This window comes from Piliocolobus tephrosceles, chromosome 3 (assembly GCF_002776525.5).
Source record: "Piliocolobus tephrosceles isolate RC106 chromosome 3, ASM277652v3, whole genome shotgun sequence".
NCBI lineage: Eukaryota > Metazoa > Chordata > Mammalia > Primates > Cercopithecidae > Piliocolobus > Piliocolobus tephrosceles.
Window position 1 is genome coordinate 37,331,156 of NC_045436.1, and position 15,661 is coordinate 37,346,816.

General features: G+C 35.6%; 2 protein-coding genes across 7 annotated transcripts in view; one reads left to right on the plus strand and one right to left on the minus strand.

Annotated features, from left to right (window-relative positions):
- LOC113219573 (spidroin-2-like) overlaps positions 1-12,265 on the minus strand; it is a 49,793-nt gene extending 37,528 nt beyond the window's left edge. Inside the window, exon 1 of the mRNA XM_026454110.1 lies at positions 12,219-12,265. Within this exon, the coding sequence (XP_026309895.1) occupies positions 12,219-12,265 (47 nt within the window). The remainder of the gene's footprint in view (positions 1-12,218) is intronic.
- The window catches only part of FBXW7 (F-box and WD repeat domain containing 7), a 216,732-nt gene that overhangs the window by 33,727 nt on the left and 167,344 nt on the right, over positions 1-15,661 (plus strand). The window lies entirely within an intron of this gene.

Sequence of the window (15,661 nt, forward strand, 5' to 3'; positions counted from 1 at the left end):
TATACAATTTTTTAAATTAAGTACTTCAACTCCTCTGTGGTTTTAAAGCCAGTAGTGGCCGTATCTTGACTAGTTATTAAAGCACCAAACTTTTTTTCTTTGTTACTTTGCTTTTATCCTTTGAGCAAGTTAGGCAGTAAGTTCTCCATGTTTTTAATTTCCACAGAAGTAAATGAATGTTATTGCTGGTGTTTATTTCACTCTGTCATGATGTCATGGTATGAGAATATAAGGGGATGTCTAAAAACTTGTTTTAAAAATATGAAGCGTAAGTTCATGAATAAAGAAGGAAATGGAACTTGTCTTGAGAGAATTTGCCCATTTAGATGGTTTCCAAAGTGCATTCTGCTAGTCACTAGAGATGGTCCTTGAAAGAGATCTGTAATTAAGTTTGAAGAAACACTATGTACCATAATAATGGCCTATTGAATATTTTACCATGCACATTAATATATCAAAGACTTTGAGATATCTTACAAGAAAGAAACTTGCTAAAGCTTGTCTTCCTGCATTTCTTAAACTTCTTCCAGTGACTCTAAGTTGGACTTGTCTATCCTGTGAGAAATACTGCCCTCTAGAGGCACAAATTCAGTTGCTCTTACATTTGAGTACCACAATGCTGCTGCCCGATCTTAGTGTGAAGTTGTAATAATTAATAGTAATCAAATGCATGGTAACAAAACCAAATAGAAGAAATCTTATGTTGCCTAATTTTAAGAAAATATGAGGATACAGAATTGCAATATATAAATACCCACTTTTTAAATTGTACATGTGATATTTTTGGCTGCTGATAATCTTTTGAATACATTTCTGTATGTGGGGAATAGAGGGTACATACTACTTCAAGTCTCCAAACTCTGAGTCTCTCCTGCTAGGAGAAGCCATCCTTCCCTGTGTTAACAACCTTGCTTAAGACAGTTACCATTCACAGGGAAGCTACTTTCCTCATACCCCTTCCCATGATACTCATGTTTCCATACCTGTAACTGGAGTCAGATTATATCATGCTGCACCTTTGCAGTCACAGTGGTAAGAAAAGGATTCTATGTAATTTTTTAAAATATATATATATATTTTTGCTGACATAGCAGCAAAACCTTCAGGAATATGTGTAGAAATGGGTGATGAGGATATGAGAGAGAAAGAAACATGCTTTTGCATTTGGCTGAATGTATTGGTATGGTGCAGTTATCAGAGATTCTGAATTCATTCCTCTCGTTCAAGTAGCCAGGAGTGGTTCTAGTTGTTTCCTCCTTTGGTCTCAGCATTGACTTATACTAAATGAAGTTGAATGCCTAGAAACTCATAGCATAATATAAAGAAAGAAGTCAAAAGATTAAAGGAAATAGAACTGGTGGAGTGGATTTATCACTGTGACCATTCACTTAGCTCTCCTATTCCCTCTCCAGTATTCTCTGCTAAGAAGTCCGGAAGACACTTCATTCGCCAACCTAATGAGAACACTTTGAGGGGAGTGCCAGCATATATGAAAAGTAATTCAATTGCTTTTGTCTGTAGGTTAGAGGAGATACTTTCATTGAAATTGTCTTTTTACTTCAGGGAGTGTGGCCAGATTCTAGGTAAGGCCCAGGTATCATTTTCATAGGGTAGCTTGACAGGCATGATGATCAGAGGTACATTGACTTGAATTCTTTTTGGCTGTGGCTAAAGGATCTTGGGTCCCTAGGTCTAAAATAGAGAGGCATCCTATTAAGATCCTACTTTATCTGTATGAACAAAAAATTTTAGGTCTCATAAGAGAAGGCCTGACTTGAACTACCATAAGAGTGAGTTGGCCAGCCTGGCAACATGGTGAAACCCTGTCTCTACAAAAAACACAAAAGTGAGCTGGCCCCTTTTTGCAGTTTAATTCATGGGTTATATAAGAAAACAGAAAGGAGGGGGATATCACCGAGAGATTCTGATATTGGAGCTCTCTGCAATAACTGATAAGTCTCTGGTTCTTCCTTCCATATGAGGAACAGAGAGTTTTGTTTGTACAAGGCTTGAGGATCTACAAACCTTGATCTGTATTTGTGGTTGCTCATTTCAGATAGCCTCTCAATGTTGGATAAGTTTGCATGTTCACATTTTATAGAGTCAGAACTCAAATTTCCTAGCATTCCTTGCAGCTAGGGCACAAGCATATGACCTAGGCTTTATTGATCAGATGCATCTGTGTAAGACGTGAATTCAGGGTCAGAGAAATGCAGGGTAACAGCTCTTGCCTGGAATTGCTTCCTAATGTGGACGTTGAGTGGCGAGACATTGAACTATTTAGAGGTAGCAGTATCAGAGATACTGTTGAGCCTTATTGTCCTAGCCTCAGCTTTCATGGTACTAGGGCTGAAGGGTGGGAACAATTTGGTGGGGAGACTTAGGTATTTTTCCTGGCTTCATATCTCCAAGTGCATTCTTCAATTCTCTGATAATTATTGGAATCACCTAATATATTAATAAATTTATTTTCTCTTGAAACCACCTCAAATAGGTTCTGTTGACAGCTTAGAGCCCTGATTGATTGTCTGACTTTAAAGATTTTATTTATTGTCAAACTATTTTATTTTTCTAATTGAGATCTGAAAATTGTCAAGCACTTTTACTCCGTTTTTTCACTTCCTAGGGCGCCGCATCCTTTGCCATCATTTTTTCTTACCAGTTTCTTGCCAATTTTTGTACCTTTTGAATTGTTTCTTGTTCTTTGCTACTTGGCTTGAGCTCTACTATTGTTGTGAGACCTTTCTTGTACCATCCCAGCAGCCTGATGGATTCTTTTCTTCCTCTGAATTCCAGTAGCACTTATTTGGACATTAAGTGCAAGGTATTTTTTTGTTTTGTTTTGTTTTTCTGTATGCATCTTAAGCTTCCACACTAAATGATAATCTCCCTGAAAACTAGTACTATGCCTCTTTATATCCCTTGCATTATCCAACAGAATGATTTGCACCTATTAGATTCAAGGTTCAGTACAGTCACCCTCATAATATATAGTGATGAGAGTTGCTGAGAATCACAGTGATGCCAGGCTGAATGAGCTGAGATAGTAAACTAGTTAGATGCATAGTTTGGCCGTGAGGCCCAATTTCCGTCTTCCTCAAGGAGTCTGAGACTTGCCTCTTAGTAGTTTTCATTAGTAGGTGACCATATCTTCTGAATTACTATCTTCTTAATGTTTCATGAGTTTTTTTTTTTTTTTGCCTTGACAAAAGCCTTCTATTTCTCTCGTACTTCCTAGTTCCTTCCATTGTGCCCTCTGCAATTTCTTTTCACTGAGCTTACTACTTGCAGTCCTTCAAATATACAAAAAAAAAGTACAGAAAGTAATATAGCAGACACCTGTGTACCTAACTTCAGGGTCAAGCAGATATTAACCTTTTGCCTCATTTGATTTGCTTTTAAAGTTCTCCACTCCCCATACTTTTCTCCCTTCTTTGGAGGTACTCATTATCCTAAAGTCCTTGCGATTATTTCCCTGCTGTTTTTGTACACATAAAACATTTACGCAAAAGATGACCTGAAACATTTTCATGCAATGTTTTTTTCTAGATATGTTCATATTGACATGTGTAGATTTAATTCATTCCTTTTAACTACTGTTTAGTTTTCCAGGTTGAATAATGGTAAGTTTTATAGAGATAATTCGGTTCTACCTTTTGGCAAATAATATTGTAATGCTCCTACATAAATACTTAGTGTTATTTTATCTAGGATAGACACCTGAAAATAGAATTGCTGGGATCACAGGGTTTAGGTGCCACTTTATCAAGTATTGCCAAGCCCAGTCCAAAGTGGAGCTACCATTTTATACCCATTAACATGTTTCCCCACTTTTTTATCAACATTTCATTTTATCTAGCTATTTTTTTTTGCCTATTGGAAAGATGAGAAATGGAGTTTGATTTTCATTTTCATTGATTTATAGTAAAGTTGAATGTCTTTGCATAGTTTTTGATCATTCTAGTTTCCTATTCTGTGAATCTTTTATGTTCTTTGCTAATTTTTTTTTCCTATTGAGTATTGGACTTTAAATTGATTTGTGGTGATTCTTTTTATAATCTGGATATTAATGGTTTTGCTAATATGCATTGCAACTATCTTATAGTCTGTGTATGTGTGTGGTTTTTTTTTTTTTTTTCTTGAGATGGAGTCTCACTGTGTCTCCCAGGCTGGAGTGCAGTGGCGCAATCTTGGCTCACTGCAAACTCTGCCTCCTGGGTTCAAGTGATTCTCCTGCCTCAGCCTCCCGAGTAGCTGGGATTACAGGTGACTGCCATCACTCCTGGCTAATTTTTGTGTTTTTAGTAGAGATGGGATTTCACTGTGTTGTCCGGACTAGTCTTCAACTCCTGACCTCAGGCCGTCTGCCTGCCTTGGTCTCCCAGAGTGTTGGGATTATAGGCTTAAGCCACCGTGCCTGGCCTTTGTGTTGGTTTTTAACATTGTTTAAAAGTTTCAGATTTACTACATGAGTTTATTTGTAGAATCTCTCTTCTGTATCATAGCTTATTTGTTCTACTTCCATGTCATTACAATACTGTGTTAATTTTAATAGTTTTGATATAAATCTTGATATCTGGTAAGGTGAATCTTCTCTCTTATTTAGGTCAGCTGATCATATTTCACCCTGACCCTAATGAAAATTTAACAGAAAACAAATCCTGTTGGAAATGTGACTGGAATCTCATTGAAATTACAGGTTACAGTGGGGATAGTTGTCACCTTTACATTGGTTGACTGTCATTGATATTTCTATTCAATACAATTCTATTTTTTTCTTTTTTTTTGAGACGGAGTCTCACTCTTGTTGTGATCTCGGCTCACTGCAACCTCCGCCTCCCTGTTTCAAGTGATTTTGCTGCGTCAGCCTCCCCAGTAGCTGGGATTACAGGCGCCTGCCACCATGCCTGGCTAATTTTTGTATTTTTAGTAGATACAGGGTTTCACTGTGTTGGCCATGACCTCAGGTGGTCCACCCACCTCAGCCTCCGAAAGTGCTGGGATTACAGGTGTGAGTTACTGCGCCTGGCCCAGTTCCATTTTTTTCTTGATAGAAATCTTCTTTAGATTTTTTTTTTTTTAGGTCTTTATGATTTTGGTTACCATTGTGAATCGCAAATTTTTATGAAAATACTTTTTGTTACTGGTAGTTATAAACCAATTAGTATAACAGAAAAATTGCTAAGAAACAAGTTGCTGTTTGTCTCTCAATCTTGCTGAACTCGTAGTTGTTTTTGTTTGTTTGTTTGAGGTGGGGGGTTTTACTCTGTCACCTAGGCTGGAGGGCAGTGGCGTGGTCACTGCTCACCACAGCCTTGACTGCCTGGGTTCAAGCAATTCTCCCATCTCAGCTTCCCAAGTAGCTGGGACCACAGGTACATGTCACCACACTCAGCCAATTTTAAAATTATCTGTAGAGGTGAGGTCTTGCTATGTTGTCCAGGCTGCTCTCGAACTCCTGGGATTAAGCGATCCTCTTGCCTTGGCTTCCCAAAGTGCTGGGATTATAGGCATGAGCCATTGCACCTGGCCTAAACTCTTTCTTCTAATGATAGATTCTCTTGGGTATCTCATGCAGATAATCATATAATTAGTGAATAAAGATGTTTTTTGTTGCTTTCTAAGCCTATGTCTTTATATTTTTCTTCTGTTATTGACCTATGTAGGACCCCTTTACTAAAATTGCAGGTTTTCCTGGGTCTTGGGTTTATGTGTGTATTAATGTGTGGAGTAGAAAGGGGTATCTGAGAACTGAAGTCTCCCACTAAGGGCCAAAAGTCTCATTTCTGGTCCCTACATATCAGTCAAAGGATAAATATAGGTTAAGACTAACAACCCATTGAAGGGAAGAAACATTTCCAACTTGCAGCCTAATATATATATTTTTAATATGTTACTGTTTTTCCATGTTACTGGCACACACTTAAAGATTTCTGTTTCATGGTGGCTAAAGGATTAATTTAAAATATATATATTTTTTTCTTTTTTGAGACATAGTTTCATTCTGTTGCCCAGGCTGGAGTGAAGTGGGGTGATCTCGGCTCACTGCAACCTCTGTCTCCCAGTTTCAGGTGATTCTTCTGCCTCAGCCTCCCGAGTAGTTGGGACTAGAGGTGTGTGCCACCACACCCAGCTAATTTGTTTTTTTTTTTAATTTTTAGTAGAGACAGGGTTTCACCATGTTGGACAGGGTGATCTCGAACTCCTGACCTCAGGTGATCTGCCCACCTTGGCCTCCCAAAGTGCTAGGATTACAGGCGTGAGTCACCGCACCCAGCCTAAAAGAATTATTTTGATATATCCTTTCTGCATGAAGTTTCTGTGGGAAGGCTTTTCAGGTGATCTGATCTGATACAGTGTTAGGACTGGAAGTATAGCTTATACTATATAAATTTCCTTATTTGAAATTTCACTTTATTTGGGAACTCTGTGCCCTGAAGCTGTCTCTGGTATTTGATGTCCTACAGTTAGTTTAAGACAGCAGCCTTGGGTAAGTTTCTTTTCTTTTTTTTTTTTTTTGGGAGGGGTAAGTTTCTTAAAACTTCTTTATATTTGTTTCTTCATCAATATTAGTAGTATAGTATCATCTCCTGTCTTATAGATTATTATAAGAAATAAGTTAATAATGTAAAGTATTAGTTATTGATTTCAGCCTCCTTTTAGCTGTTATCTACAGCCTTTCTGGTAGATTTTATTTATTCTGGGAAGATAGTGGCATATTCCTTATAATCTCCTTGTACATTCCAGGTCCTATAATAATTCTCAATCATTTTAGCATCCTTACATAGACTCTCCAATATCCTGGTCTTCTTTCCCTGATCTCCTCAAATCTACTGATTTTTCTCTTCCTCAGACAAGCGATTTTTCACTTGCTTGGTAAAATCCTAATCCTGGATTAACTCGGTTATCAGATTCCTTCATTCCTATACCACCTGAATGCTGCAGTATAAAGTTACTTCAAAGGACATTTAAAAAACTGATAAATTCATGATTGTCGATCACAGACCCTAATACTGCGTGGAAATCCATTGCATTATCCTTGTCAGCTGGTTTCCTTATCTTTACCATGAATGTTTCAATCGTCTGTTCTCCTCAGACCTCCAACATGCCCTTTTTCTTTCTACAGAAAACTTTTCCTATTACTTTCCAGTGAAAACCGGAGTATTTGATGCAACCCTTAGTTGCCCACTATCTTTTCTATATTTTCTTCCTTCTTAATGTTAAAATAGAGGTCGTCTTGCTTTCTATCTAAGGCTCTCTCCCTTTCTCTGAAGTACCTTATGCTGTTGATGATTTCCTTTTTTTTTTTTTTTTTTTTGGTATATTTAACTTTTCTTTACACTTGATTCTTCTCGTCAGTATTTAAACACGCTTAATTCCTACTATTAAAAAAATAAAAACAATAAGCATTCATGGGTGCCACATTACTGACCTTTCTGTTCTCTTTCCTATCCAAATGCTAGAAATTGTTTCCATTTCTCACCTTTGACTCACCTGTTCAGTTTATTTATTCCACTGTAATAGTATTTGCTTATGATACCAACGACCTCTCTGTTAGTAAATTAAGTGGATATTTTTAGACTTGCTCTTATTTGATCTCTCACTTAGTGTGCTAGGGCTTCCATAAAATACCACAGACTGGGTGGCTTAAACAACAGAAATTAATTTTCTCACAATGTGGAGGCTGGACGTCAAAGATCAAGGTGTTGGCAGGTTTGGTTTCTTCTGAGGCCTCTCCCCTTAGCTTGCAGAGAGTGCCTTCTTGCTGTGTCCTCACTTGGTTTTTCCTCTGTATGCATGCGTTTCTGGTGTGTCCAGATTGGATTAGGGCCTGGAGGATGAATTTACTCACCTCTCTAAAGGCACTATATCCAAATACAGTCGTGTCCTGAGGTACTGGGGGTTAGGGCTTCAACATGTGGATTTTGGGAGAGAGAGTCTGGCACATAATCTCCTAGCAGGTTTAAACAGTTTTGAAAAACTATCCTTGGCTGGACACATTGGCTCACACCTGTAATCCCAACACTTTGGGAGGCCGAGACAGGTGGATCAACTGAAGTCAGGAGTTTGAGACCAGCCTGGCCAACATGGTGAAACCCTGTCTCTGCTAAAAATACAAAAATTAGCCAGGTTTGGTGGCACATGCCTGTAATCGCAGCTACTTGGGAGGCTGAGGCATGAGAATCGCTTGAACTTGGGAGGCAGAAGTTGCAGTGAGCCAAGATCACGACACTGCACTCCAGCCTGGGCAACAAAGCAAGAATCTGTCCCTGGAAAAAAAATAACCAAAAAAAAAAAAAAAAAAAACTATACTTAAACTTTTGATTTTCATTTAGCCTCTCTGATCTATTGCTCTTCAGTCTTTTTTTTTTACAGGCTTCTCTTCTGCTTGGTCATTAAAAGTAGAAATTTCTTGAGTCTTGGTCCTTTGGTGTTTTCTGCTTTCTCTTCCTTCTGTTATTTCTCCTCAGGCAGTCTTACCACTTTGATTTCCACTTATGAAGGAACTGCATACCTGTTGTTCTAGCACTTACTTGCTTAAGTTTCAGACCTATTTGATAATGCCATTTAACTTATCCTGGTGGTACCTTAAAAAAACGAGTTCAAATCTGAACTCATAATAATCCCCATCCATGTGATTGACCCTAATCTGCCTCCTCAGCCTTAACTATTCTTTGTTACTCTTTGCGATAGCTACACTATAGCAAAGCATGGCCTCTTGGTCCAGGCGTAATATACCTTTTCCTCCAGAATCTTTGCTTTTGTTTCCTGTGTTAATATGCTCCTCATTTTTCATTTATAACATTACTCAGTTTTCAATACATAAAAAGATACAAACATTAGTCATTAGGGAAATACAAACTTAAACCATAAAATAATCACTAAAACCAACTAGAAGGGGTAAAATTAAAAAGACTGTCAACGACAAGTATTCTGGGAAGCCATCCAGAACACTCATAAGTTTCTGATGTGAGTATAAAATGGGAGAGCCACTTTGGAATACCGTTGGCAATTTCTTATAAATTTAAGCATACACGTTTGGATCCAGCAATTCTACTTCTAGGTGTTTTCAGAAAAGGAATGAAAACATGTCCACAAAAAATTTTTTAAAATTATATTTATAGTCTGTTTATTCCTTATATCTAACAACTAGAAGCAGCCCAAATATGAATAGGATTAATGACTAAACATTTTTTGGTATATTTGTACAATGTAATGCCACTCAGTAATAAAAGAACTACAAAATGGCAAATATACACAATATGACATGAATGAATTTCACATACATAGCAAAGGAAGCTGGACATGATACTATATTATTCCATTTATATTAAGTTCTAGAAGAGGCAAAGCTAATCTGTAGTGAAAAAATAAAAACAGAACAAAGATTGCCTTTTGCTTGTGGAAAATGCTGATATTCAGCTGGGAAGGTGCATAAGGGGCCTTCCTGAAGTGGTGAAAATGTTCCATATCTCATAGAGGTATGTGTTACATGGGCTTATCTATTAAAGTTGTACAGGTAAGAAGTATGTATTTCAATGGCATACATGTATCTTAGATAAAATATACAAGTTTTATCTAAAAATTATAGAAATAATTGAGTTGGGTGACGGAGTGGGAGGTGTAGATGAAAGAAGAATTGCAGAACGTTGGTGGTTGCTGAAGTTAAGTAACGGATATGGGGAAGTTTAGTATACTATTTTGTTTGTTTTTTGTGTGTTCAAAATTTTCCACATAAAGAGATATATTTTTAAATTAAAGTGATGAAGACACTTAAACAGCACCTGTGGTCTCACTACCAGCTTAATAAAGAATGCTTACTAATGGTAATTTTCTTCTCTTGTGAATCGTACCCTGATTCTGCACTCCTTTCTCCCCACCAACCGCTATCCTAAATTCCTCTTGACTTCTTAAGACATCTTCCAAATATCATTCTAAACGTCACTTCCATGGGGGAAAGCCTTTTCTGATTCAGAACACTCACTAGTTTTAAGTGCCCCTGTTAAGTCGTTTCATAGCTTTTATCATAATTATGATTTATTTGCTTGACTATTATCAACCTCTACACTAGACTAAAGCCTAAGTTTTTGGAGGGCAAGATAATATCTATTCTTGTTATTTTAGTGTCTAGAATAATAATACATTTATTGAATGATTATGTTGGTGTAGTTTTTTAAAAAAATTAAAGGATACCCAAATTGAAGAACTATTCTATCACTGCTTACATTGTAAGTTCAGTATGTTACAAAATTTATGAATGTGAGAGAATGACTGAGAAATGATAATGGTTTCTTTCTGATTTTATTGGCATCTGATAAAAACAAGGGGCAGTAATACTGTATTGTTAGATCTGGAACTATGTCCAGAAAGTCCTGTCAGTTTGTTCTCAAGTGCCTGTGAGCTTTATTATGCTTCTCACTTATTATGTAAGTATTAAGTCATGTGAGTGAAAGACCTCTTTCCTCTTTACAAAGAATATTCTAAATCACCTCTTTTTTCTCTTTTCTCTAATGTGCTTCTTCCTTTGACTATTAGTTTTGGTATTTATCAGGGACAGTGATCTTCAAGAGCTTGTTGTTTTGTTATTTTTTGTACTGCTTGCTGTATGTTTTAAATTTTGATGTATCTTACTGCCAAATGAAGGTGTGAGCTCATAAGTAATAAAGATAGAAAAAATATGCTTTGCTTATAATTGTACCATTAAACATGTTGTCCTTAATATAGATATACATTATTGGTATTGTAGGTGCAGGATTATGTTTTGATTTTTGCCAGTTCATATTTCCATGGAGTATTTAGACAACTTTAACAATGTAGATTTCTGTAATGAATGTTTTTTTAGCTTATGCTGCTACTTGAGAAACAGGGTCAGACTGCCAGGGTTTGAGTCCTGTGCCCAGTATTTCCTAGCTCTGTGACTTTGAGTTACCTGCTTTTTGCCTGTTTCTTCCTCATTACAACAGAGATACGAAGTGTACCTTATGGTGTTGTTGGGAGGACTATATGAGATAGTATATGTAGTGCCTGGTACTTATTAAATGTTAGATCTTTTTTACTTTTTTGGGTTCTAGGGAGTCCAATAAGTAACAAATTTTTCCTCTAAGGTTTTCTTTTTTTTTTATTGGTGGCAAAATATACATAGTATAAAATTTACATTTCAACGATTTTTAAATATACAATTCAGTGGCATCAAGTACATTCACAATATTTTGCAACAATCCATCTCTGTCCATTTCCAGAAGTTTTTCATCATCTCAAATAAAAACCTGATACCCATTAAACAATAACTACCATCTTTCCTCCCTTAATTCCCCGGTAACGTCTGTTATACTCTCTGTCTTTATGACTATGACTATGCTAGGTACCTCATAAATAGAATCATACAATATTTGTCTTATTGTCACTCTCTTATTTCATTTGGCATAATATTTTCAAAGTTAATTCATGTAGCTGTTGACTTCTAGTTCTATTTCTTGTGGTTGAAGAAAGTACTTCCCTAATAGAAATGAAAACATATTTGCAAAGCTTTTTAAAAGAATGCTTATGGATTTAGTCATAATAGGTAACAACTGAAAACACTGGTATGACTGGGTCAAGTTGGACTAACTCAGTGTAGCCCAGGGTTGTATAAGAACATGGAGTTTTCAAGGTAGGCGTGGGGGGTGGTGTTGAGGGGAGAGTAGTAAGCATAAAATATGGTACTCAGAAGAAGATAAGGGTGCCAGGTTTCAGTTCCAGGGCTGTTCAGAGTAAGGATTACAGTGGGCTAAATTTTAAGATTAATTTTATAAATTCTGAACACATCCTGTTGACTTTAACTGCAACTCTTAAAATTTATCAATAACATGACTTTATGATTCCTGGAAACTGGTATTTTCCCAATACTTTGAAGAGGTTTAAGATAGTTGACTAATATTAGAACCAATATTTCCTGTATTGATTTTTCTCTTTAAGTGGCAATTAGTTTAGAAAATGCTAAACTTAAGTTACCAGTATAGAGTAGGTATATAGTTATACTGAATATAAATGTCTTCGTAGGCTTGGAAGCCTACCATTTGTGTCCTCTTGAGGTACTTGAATTACCAAAAGCTATGTATTCTGAAGTTATTGAAAATAAGAGCTTTTGGGAATTCTGGTAGTTCAGGAGTGACTTTTCTAAAAAACAGACCTGAGCACCATATACTATGACTTACAGCCTTTTGTTTACTGCCAATTACCTGGAATAAAGTTCAAATTCCAGAGCAACACAAACATGGCCGTTCATGAACTGACAGACATTTCCTAATAATTCCTTACATACATGATACCCTTGAGCCTTACAAAATTAAGAATTTCTGAATTTACTTTGGGGTTTGATTCATCTGTGTTTCTATACATGCTTTATACTTACCTAAAATAGACTACTCTCTATTTAGCCTCAAAAGTCTCATGGAAGATTTCAAAAAAATCTTGTCTAAGCTCAGTTAATTATATTCTTTATACTGTTCTATTTAGTAGTTAATATTATAAACTACCTTACAGTAATTTGTACAGATACCTGGCTTACTCCCTAAATTGAGTTGCGTGAGGGCAGGAATTGTGTATTAATCTTTGCTGTCTTTTCTTTGCCTTGCTTACTGTAGTTGATTGATTAGTGCTAATTGAATAAATGAACATTTATGCTTTTCTTTTTGAGAATATTATATGGGTGCTTTCTTTAGTTGTTTAATGGAAGATAGCACAGACTTCTATACAGTTGGTTTTTATGGGAAGGCACAAGAGAATAATTAAAATATAATTTCATCTAGAAATAATTTTCTGCAGTTGGAGTGAATATTTTTTAAGTTATTAACTTACCTAGAGTGGAAGGTTGAATTTTTGAATGATAGTGTTTTAGTTATTAAAGTGGCCTGTAAGAGAACTTTTAAGTTCATGTGGCAAAACAGGGAAAAATTGCAAAGTTATAGAGTCTGATGTTTCATAGACTAACAAAAGGTTGCTTTATTAGCAGCATTAATGAACGAATCGCTTTATTGGCCTAGGCATACTGGTAGCATTGTTGTTCCAAAGAGCTGAGAGTTCTTATTTCAATTCATGATTATGTTAGACAAGTGAAGTGAAAGCCGTTGACCTTCTCTTAAGGAGAAAATAGAAAGTTTTTACACATAGATTATATATTAAAGCCTTTTAAGGAACATGGTGAAGAACTAAATTACTGCTAAATCACTTGAAAAATTTACATTTTTTTTGTGCACCAGTCTTATAACAGTAGATTTTTTATAGACCTGTTCATTGATATTTAAAATAATAACTTTAATAGGATGATTTTGTAGAGTTAGGTCAAAGTGATTGACAAAAAGCAAATTATTAAAATAGGCAAACTTTCAATTCTCCAAAGGATGTTCAATTTTAAAAGCAATATGAGATACAGGAAATATTAAACTGGAGAAGATGCAATGCCACTTGGATGGCATACTTTTCAAATTATTTTTTATTTATTTACATGAAATGCATTTTGCTTGTTAGAATTTGCTTCTGTTGATTTACATCAAAGATTAAAATAGGAGTCACTGGTGACTTTCTAAATCAAAGTTCTTCAAAATGGTTGTTTTAAATAGCAAGAATTACAGAAGTATTGTATAGCTAGCTGTTAAAACTAAAAATTATGTAGCAGCAGTCTATTTTAAATTTAACAATTTTAAATGATACTTAAAAATCTAAAAAATATATAAGATGCTTATGTATCTGTACTGCCAAAATTTGCTATCACTGTTTCAGAACTTTTAAAAATAAATTAAAAATATAATTGGAGATTACTAATCTTATTCTTTTTCCTCTCTTGTTAGAGGTAATTACTTTTCTAAAGGTATCCTGTAAGTTTTCAATACTTTTTAGCACCTATTTGTGTAAAAAGATAAACAGTACTGATTTAGTTTTAAAATGTAAAAAATAATACATTGTTGGCATAACTTTTTAACTTGCTTTTTACACTCAGTGTTTATTTACATCAAGATTTATTCATGTTGATATTTGTGTGTACTTAAAGTTTGTTTATTTTTTCCTCTGTGTTATTAGTTTGTTCCATTATTTATGATGTTAAGTTTCATTACTTGGTTAAGGTGGTGTGACCTGATTTCTCTATTGTAAAAGTATCCTTTTCCTGTTGATAATTAATCATTAATCTGTGGGGTAATGCCTTGAGACTGAGTAAACATTGTTTCTCAACAGCCTTTCATCCAGTGTTTTTAATAACCATTATTGATTTATACCTGAATTGTTGGTTACATTGATGCTTGCAAAATGATTTTCTACATCTATTATTCTTTCCACATTTATTAGCTGGCATTCCTCTTTCTGTAAGGGAATTTCTGTCCTTTCACTATGGGCTCATGGTTTCTTCATTAATTCAGTGAACTAAAAATCCATTGTTGTTATGTAGTCATGTACTGCATATACGACATTGATCCCATGAGATTATAATTGAGCTGAAAAATTTCTATCGCATAGTGACGTCGTAGCTGTCATAACATCCTAGGACTAACGTCACAACCAACACATTACATGTTTGTAGTGATGTTAGTGTAAGTCAAATCTGTGCTGCCAGTTGTATAAAAGTATAGCAGATATAATTACGTACAGTACATAATAGTTGATAGTAATAATAAACAGCTGTGTTACCGGTTTATGTATTTACTATGCTATACTTTTTGTTGTTATTTTGAATGTACTTCTACTTATTAAAAAAAAAAGTTAACTGCAAAACAGCCTCAGGCAGTTCCTTCAGAAGGTACTCCAGAGACATTGTTATTATAGGAGATGACAGCTCCGTGCATGTTACTGTCCCTGAAGACCTTCCAGTGAGACAGTATGTGGAGGTGGAAGACAGTGATACTGATGATCCTGACCCTGTGTAGGGCTAGTCTAATGTGTGTGTTTGTATCTTAGGTTTTAGCAAAACAGTTTTAACAGTAAAACAGGATTTTTTTTAAAATAGAAAAGGCTTGTAAAATAAAGATGAAAGGAAAGAAAATATTTTTGTGCAGCTGTACAATGTGTTAGTTTTATGCTAAATGTTATTACAAAAGTCAGAAAAGTTTAAAAACCAAAAAGTTTATGTAAGCTAAGGTTTATTATTGAAGAAAGAAAACATTTAAAAATAGATGTAGTGTGTCTTGAGTGTATATTTACAAAGCCTACAACCGTGTACAGTAACACCCTAGGCCTTCACATTCGCTCATCACTCAAATCATTAATTCACCCAGAGCAGCTTCCAGTCCTGTAAGCTCCATTCATAGTAAGTGCCCTATATAGGCATATTGATTTTAAAAAATATTTTATACTGTATTTTTACTGTACCCTTTCTGTGTCTAGATATTTTCAGACATACCATGTTACAGTTACCCGGCAGTATTCAGTACAGTAACATGATGTACAGGTTTGTAGCCTAGGAGCAATGGGCTATACCATGTAGGTTTGTGTAAATACACTCTGTGATGTTACCACAGTGAGGGAATAGCCTAACGAACACATTTCTCAGAAGATATCTCTGTGGTTATGTGACGCATAACTGTATGCTTCGGTGACTCAAACTGTTACAATTTAGCCAGCGAGAACTCAGTCTGGTTTGTACGTTTCTTTGACATGTCCCCTCATTTTTACAGCACCAGTTTGCTTTGTGGCA